The 7,078-nt window shown below is 39.8% G+C and overlaps 1 protein-coding gene across 14 annotated transcripts in view; it reads right to left on the bottom strand.

The window, feature by feature from the left end:
• The window catches only part of DLG1 (discs large MAGUK scaffold protein 1), a 317,929-nt gene that overhangs the window by 21,266 nt on the left and 289,585 nt on the right, over positions 1 to 7,078 (bottom strand). For 11 of the 14 annotated variants that reach the window (XM_019503520.1, XM_019503521.1, XM_019503517.1 and 8 more), the window contains 2 exons: positions 5,312 to 5,353; positions 318 to 368 (listed from right to left, as the gene is read on the bottom strand). In XM_019503520.1, coding sequence (XP_019359065.1) covers positions 318 to 368; positions 5,312 to 5,353 — 93 coding nt within the window. The remainder of the gene's footprint in view (positions 1 to 317; positions 369 to 5,311; positions 5,354 to 7,078) is intronic. The other 3 variants (XM_019503527.1, XM_019503531.1, XM_019503518.1) reach the window with 2 other exon arrangements.

Here is a 7,078-nt window from a genome sequence, read left to right as displayed (position 1 = left end):
GGGCCCACTCCCCCCTTCCTTCTTGCTGCTTGGGGTCTGGGCTCATTCCACCCCTTCCCGCTGCAGCCCCCTTGTCCCCAGCATCATGCCGGCGCGTTCCACCATGCTGCCAGGTCCCAGTCGAACGACTGTTCTCACACTGATTGGCTGTTTGTCAGCCAGTCAAAGTGTGAATAAAGTGTTACAGATGGAGAGACAGACAGACAGACGGACAGACTTAGGCTTTTATACTATTAGAATCTTTATGGTATTTGATTTGTAAGAACACAAAGGAATATTTCAATAATTCAGTTAATATATGAAGATGCTCTACAAACCTTCTTGCTGGTTCACTGGTTCATAAGACAAGACATATTCCTCCTGGCCACCTAAAAGTTAAATATATACATAAGGAAACATACTGAAGTGTTAAGAAGGTATTTAAAAAAACCCTGGTATGTTTAAAAGTGTATCCCTTTAAGGAAGGAAAATAAGATCCTCCAAATATACAGATGATGATGGTACTGATGACAAAAGCTCTCTATAAAGTGGTAAACTATGAAGGCACAAGGACTGGCCAATCAAAATATGAAATGGGAATAGCTGCTTTTTCCATTATAAAATAAACACGATATACATGGCATTTTATTTACAGCACGATAATTGTTCATGAGACATATCAGCATGTTAAATTTATAGAAAGCATGAGATAAGAAATTTTATGCAGTATTAAAATGCTCTTGCAAATGTGTTAAAAAACAAAATCCATGGACTTTGTCATTCACTGCTAGCAGAAGCACTTGCATTAAGAATATTTTCTACGCTTGGTAGCCAGCATGAGACCAAGATTTTCTAATTTACATAAAAGTTCATGTACATCACTGCCTTAAGCCGCTGCACTTCTTTCACTAATATACTGTCAAAATAATCTTCAAATGCTATATCCCTTAATTAAGAAAACAGACATTATCTTCCTGTTTATACTGAAGACCTAATTACATTTTATATATAACATTTTTTTAAAGTGAACTTGGAAAAATATTTTAATAACAGTAATATACTGTTCTCAGTTGCAGAAAACTAGTCAGCAGTGAATGAAATAAAATAAAATAAAATAATTTTGATCTTCAAAGGCTGCAAGCTTTTGAAATGTTCAATGCAAATATTTGAAATACTTCAGTTGCCATCTCTATTAAAACATTTAGTGCTTACTAACAAATATGCTTTTATTAAAAGGCTTCTGTAAGTTTCTAAATCTAGTCAATTATTTGATATGGCATACAGAATTTTTAATTCTAAGCCTATAAAGAATATACATTAGCTATTCTTTACATAAGATGTTATTTAGGGCCGCATCCAGACAAGTGCACATGTTTGGCTTGTGACATCTTGAAGTTGTCTGAGGCGCTGCAAACCGCATGTGGTGCATGTGCAAGCATTAACCATACTGTTAATTTGCAGCACAGAGCCAAAATTTGACACCAGGACATCCTGGTGTCAAAAAAAGCCACAGAAAAAGTGCCACACATGCGGCAGCAGCAGCACATGCCACCAGAAATGGAACCTAGCTGGCCAGGGCCACACTCTGACTGCCGGCCAGGCTCCGAGTGTCTGGACTGGCCCCCAAAACCCCAGGTAAGGCTTCTGGGTCCAGCCCTACTCCAGCCAAGACAATTTGTCCTGGCCCAAACCCTATATGCAGAGGTGTGCACAGCAGCAAAAAGCAGCAGCACAAATTTAGGCTATTTTTGCCACAGCAAATGCATGCCCTTGCATATGGGGATGCAGCCTAGGGCCGCGTCCAGACGAGTGTAGCCATGTGGTATGTGGTGCTGCAAACAAGTCTGTGGTGCCACATATTGCACATTCAAATGTTCTTCGCGTTGCAAGAGAGCACTGCCCATGTGTGCACTGCTCCGCTTTTTTTTCTGAGGGTATTTCTCACCCCTGGAAATCCAGGGTTCAAAAAAACCCACGGAAAGAAAAGCAGACTAGCGCACACATGGGCAGCGCTTGCTGCTGAAAAGCACAGCCACCCTGCACTGTGGCTGCCAGCCAGGCTCCGTGTGGCAGAATCACCGCTGCTACAACCCCAAGTAAGGCTGCTGGAGCCCAGCACAATGCTGGCCCCAGCCTCAGCTACCCCACCTGGGGTAACCTCCTGCATGCCAAAGCATGTGTGGCACAGGCGTTCCATGGGGACAAGTACCGGTGGTGCACTGCTCCTTGTCCCTGGGGAACCAAACATCCACGCTCATGTGCACACGGCCTAGGTGTTCAAATAAAGCTATAAAACTCAGCCAACCTGCCTGGCTCCTTTAAAAAAAATTCTTTGAAGTTCAGGATACATGTGTGTAAGCTACCTTAGGGCTGCAGCATACAGCTCCTGTAGGAAAAGATGGCAGCTAAAAGTCTTTCTAAATTCATATATTGCTATAAATATTTCCCCTGCCCTCTTCCTTTTGCAGAACAAAGGATGCATGTTTTGATTTTGAAGTGTGGGAACTTTGCTTTTAGGCTCTTTCGTGCTCAGAATCTATCATAGCAATAGATGAATGCTCATCAGCTTGAAACTTTTGTAGTTGTTGCAGTTGAGAAGCATGTTACAAGTTAGGGAGAAGACAACCATGCAACTTGGATAATGTAACACCTCAAAAGTAACTCGTGCAAATGGGTTTGAAGAAAGACAGTATATACTTTTGGAGCCTCTCAGGCTACAGAGAAAGCAATAGGACACCACTCAGCTATCAACTCATCTACAAGGGACTCTGACTAATGATTAATCAAATAGGGTTTTGCAGGAATTTACTTTGCTACAAGGTACAAACTCAGTGAGGCAAAACATTAAAACAGTGATACAATAGGATATACAGAACGCGCATTCACTGAAGGCAAAAAAGTATATATTGTCAATATGGTTAAATGCTTTAGCAAAACAGATAGTAATAAAATGAACCTTTGGAACAACCATACTCATCTGTAATCAAGATTACTTTCATATTAGAAAGCAGTAAGAAGAAAGAGGTCATTTTAATTAGAAGTCATTGTTCAGAATTTACATATTCAGACAAGAAATGCCATAAAACTTGTCTGTGTTTAGGTTTCTTGCCAATCAAGAACAAAGGCAAACTTCCAGCACCTAAAATGAACCAATTATCATACGTAAAAACAAGCCCTGAGGCGTAACTGGAAAACTTAATACAACTGCAGTTAAGGAGAAAATGTGAGTTCAGAAAAACAGTATTTAAAGATGATTTGCCTTTACCTGTGTCACTAACACAATAAATTAAAACTAAATAAATTTAATGAAATAAATTGAATTAAAACACAAGCAGTTATAAAGAGCTAGGGAACTTTCAATCCTGCTGTTTATATTTTCTATTACATGGAGTGCAAAAACTAGCCAGTTTCACTTTTATCTGCAATTAATTTGCAGTCCTGTGGTTCTTGGCACCCCCAAAAAGTGCCAGCTCTGGGCTTTCACCTGGTTTTTGACTGGAAAAACAATGAAGCAATTCTCCTGTCACAAAGAGCTCAGAAATAGAGGTCAGGATGTTTTTGAAACGCTGGATTCTGATTTGAATCTCTAGGTTTACCCTCTAGATCACGCCTCGATGTCTGCATGCCTACCACTGCCAACACTGTGCAGCATTCACACGGAGAATCACTGCTCTAACCCATTACGTTTTCATTGTTTTCATGACTTCAGCAGTGTCAGCTACAAATACAGATGAAAAATATTCATCGTTTACATTTTTTTTCCCATGAATCCTATTCCTGTTAGTAAAAATCTACTTTTCTTGGTCAAATTTGATCTGGAAATATTCCTTTCAAAGAATCAGTAGCTAATTTACCTGCTACAGACTCACTCCCTTCCTTACTCACCTATATTTAACTAACCACAGGTTCTGGAGAGCTGCTTAAGCATTCAGTTGGCAAACGTGGCTGTGAACTATGGCTTGCATTTTCCGCTCTAAGATATGCTGGTTATACAGTTATCTGCTTTTTCACTCCATTTCCGCTTCCCCTCTATTTTCTCCATCTGTTCTGTTCTAACCTAGGCCCTGATCTGGCATGTCAGTGGGCGAGTCTACACGAGACGCTAACTGCGCAGTAACCTAATAACCGTGTAGCAGTGTGCTGGGCAAAACCCATGCTAATACGCTACCGCACAGTATTATTAGGCTACTGTGCAGTTAGCGTTTGAAAAAATCCGTGTGCTGGCGCTTCTGTGGTAGCACAAGTTACTGCATGTTGATTTGATACTTGGTTATCCAAGTAGTAAACTTAATGCACAGTAACTACAGTGCATTCATAAATGTGTAGATGCACCCAGCGTGTGTAGGAAAATTCTGTGCCCACCAGGGGCCTCATTAACTTCTCTGAGGCCTGTCCATGTGGAATAAAGAACAAGACTGAGGCCCTGAATTTTAAGTGCTTTTAGACTTTGTGCTGTGGTTAGCGCAAGACAGCCCTATGGTGCTACTGCAATCAGCGTTCCCTCTACACTGTGCGGTGTGCGTGGCCATGCAGGCGTGCCTGGCAGTGCAGCATGAGCGTGCCTGTGCACGCTGCGCATCTTAGAAGGAACGCTGACTGCAATACAAGCAAAAATGCACTAATAATCAGGATATCTGTTCATGTTCATCATGCACTTAGAATGATGCAGTCTGGTGGCTCCATTTAACAATATTAACTCTGGGGTAAATTCCATTGATACACGGTTTATCCTCTGAAGACTGAAAACAAGTATCCATATTTGACAAAACTAGTAAAGGCTAAAAGCTGCAAAGGTAGAAGTAAATGCTCACTCCCCACACCTTCCTGTAAGGTATTCAGACATCCTGCTTTTAAAAAGAGAATGCTCCATATTTAATTACATGACTGCTCTATTTTTTATTAGGAAGCATTTTTAAGTAACTTAATATAAAACTTATTAAGGGTTTCTCTAAATTAGAAAGATGCACCGATGTAATTAAAGATATGATTTTTAAACTGATTTCATGCAACTGGCAAAAAAAAGACTCTGGAAGCTCTTATTTGGTTTAAACCAGGCTGATTTTGGCTCAGTTTGAGTTGATTAGTAATGGTCTTATCTTAAATTGAAATAAGCTACGCTTCAATCAAAACAAGAATGTTCACACAGAGGCTGGCATTGCTTTAATTAAACCATTAAAATATTTAAGGTCCGTAAACTGTACATTTGGATTTTGCCTCCACCTGATTAGAAGTAATATTTTATGAAACATGTAAACACCTGGAAAAAATACCCAGACAAACCCAAACTGAAAGGCATCAACAAAGAGTCAAAATAAAAACTTAAAACACTTACGGTAACTACTTTCACTATCGCTGGCATTAGAGGTAACATGCTCTGAAATTGCAACACAAAATGGAAAAATAAGGAAAAATACTAAGACATCAACTTAAAAGGAAAACAAGTTGACAAAAATAATCAAGACAAAACAATACTGACATCACTGAGAATGCTGAGCCAAACAGATAATGCATAGAGAACTCAAAGTATCCCTCTTATCCTTTAGCTGAATTATATAGAAAAACACTGATTAATAAAAAGGAAACCATTAAGTAGCACAAAAAGGCCACAGAAAGAATACAGCCTCACATTTCATGCCTGATTCTGAAATTTTTATTCATGAGCTTTAAACTGACTTTTGTTGAGCAAGAAGTACAGGATGGCCTCTTTATGGCTTTCAACTAAGGCAGAAAATGTTGTGCCGACAGTTTACTGAGCACCACAGAGAGTCTGAGTCCAGCGGCTGAAAATAACAAAGTACAGCGGAAACCAGATTCTTCATATAGGGGTGGTTTGCAACCCACTTAATTCACAGCTGGGTGCCATATTAACATGAGCTACTCCGCTGTTTCCTGTGCCTTTTACTTCAAAGACAATCACCATTGCATTCGGCTGGTGCACCTCACCAGTCCCAGAGAGCTGCTTGCTGTGATTCTATATACCCCGGTTATGCTGCAAACCTTATCTTCACAGGGGGCTTTGCAAACCAAACTCTGAAAAGCATCGAGGTTCTACTACGCAAGTGCAGTGTTCAGCAAGAGACCATCTTTTATGTTATTAAGGAATATATGAGGTATCCTGCAGAATTACCCGGTTTGTTTTTGCTTTGCTCTTAAGATCCTTTAAAAGTCTTGCACTGAATATCTATTTGGATCTTTCATGTATTCTACCAATGTATTTCACTAACTGTATTGTGTTTATATTTAAAAGTATTATACTTAGTTATTAGATTAACACAAAATCATGGAAGAGTTGGGACTTCAGGAGGTCATCTAGTCCAACCCCCTGCTCAAAGCAGGACCAAATTACATGCAGCCAAATGACAACTGCAGTATCCCGCATGAATGTGGCACCTTACTATGCTGCACTGGCTTTTACTCCTCTGATGTGAAAAATTCTAAAGTTTGCCCAACTCTACCCTAACTATGCAGTCAATCCAATAAAAGATCTCACCCAAAGAGATCCTTGTCTCGGGCACAATTCCTGGATCATCACGGTTACAACATAAGTCTAACACTACTAGACCTCACAGTGAACTTTACCACTTTTAGTGTTTTACCACTAGTGTATTCCAATGTTGAATCAATTACTAAACTGGAATGTAACTTATGTCTCTACCTTTATTTTGTGAATATTTGTATGATTATAGTATTAAAATGACTGTTAGAATATGTACAACCCACATTAAATTTGACTGATATGCACTCAAAATGCAGAAGCAGAAGGTAGTTTACAGTCTTTCTGTTTCCTTTGTTTTCACCTAAAGATTTCACCTAAAGAACAATATGTAAGTTTTTTTCCCCCAAGGATTTTATCCATCCCTTGCCAGCCAGCTTCCATCCTAGTTGATCTTAAAGCGAATGATTAAGCCTGTGCTTATGGTATTGCAACTTGTCAACGCCAGTATTCGTAATGTCACAAATTCAGTGCGACACCTCCACTGCAAAATCATGTAGACTAGGGGTTGGAAACATATGGCCTGTGGGCCAGATTCAGCCCACCGAGACACTAGATTTGGTCTGCAAATTTAAAAGGACTTTGCTTGTGTCCATGCCAATGATG

This window comes from Gavialis gangeticus, unplaced genomic scaffold (assembly GCF_001723915.1).
Source record: "Gavialis gangeticus isolate Ggan-Ray unplaced genomic scaffold, GavGan_comp1, whole genome shotgun sequence".
Lineage (NCBI taxonomy): Eukaryota > Metazoa > Chordata > Crocodylia > Gavialidae > Gavialis > Gavialis gangeticus.
This window is presented reverse-complemented; position numbering and strand designations above follow the sequence as displayed.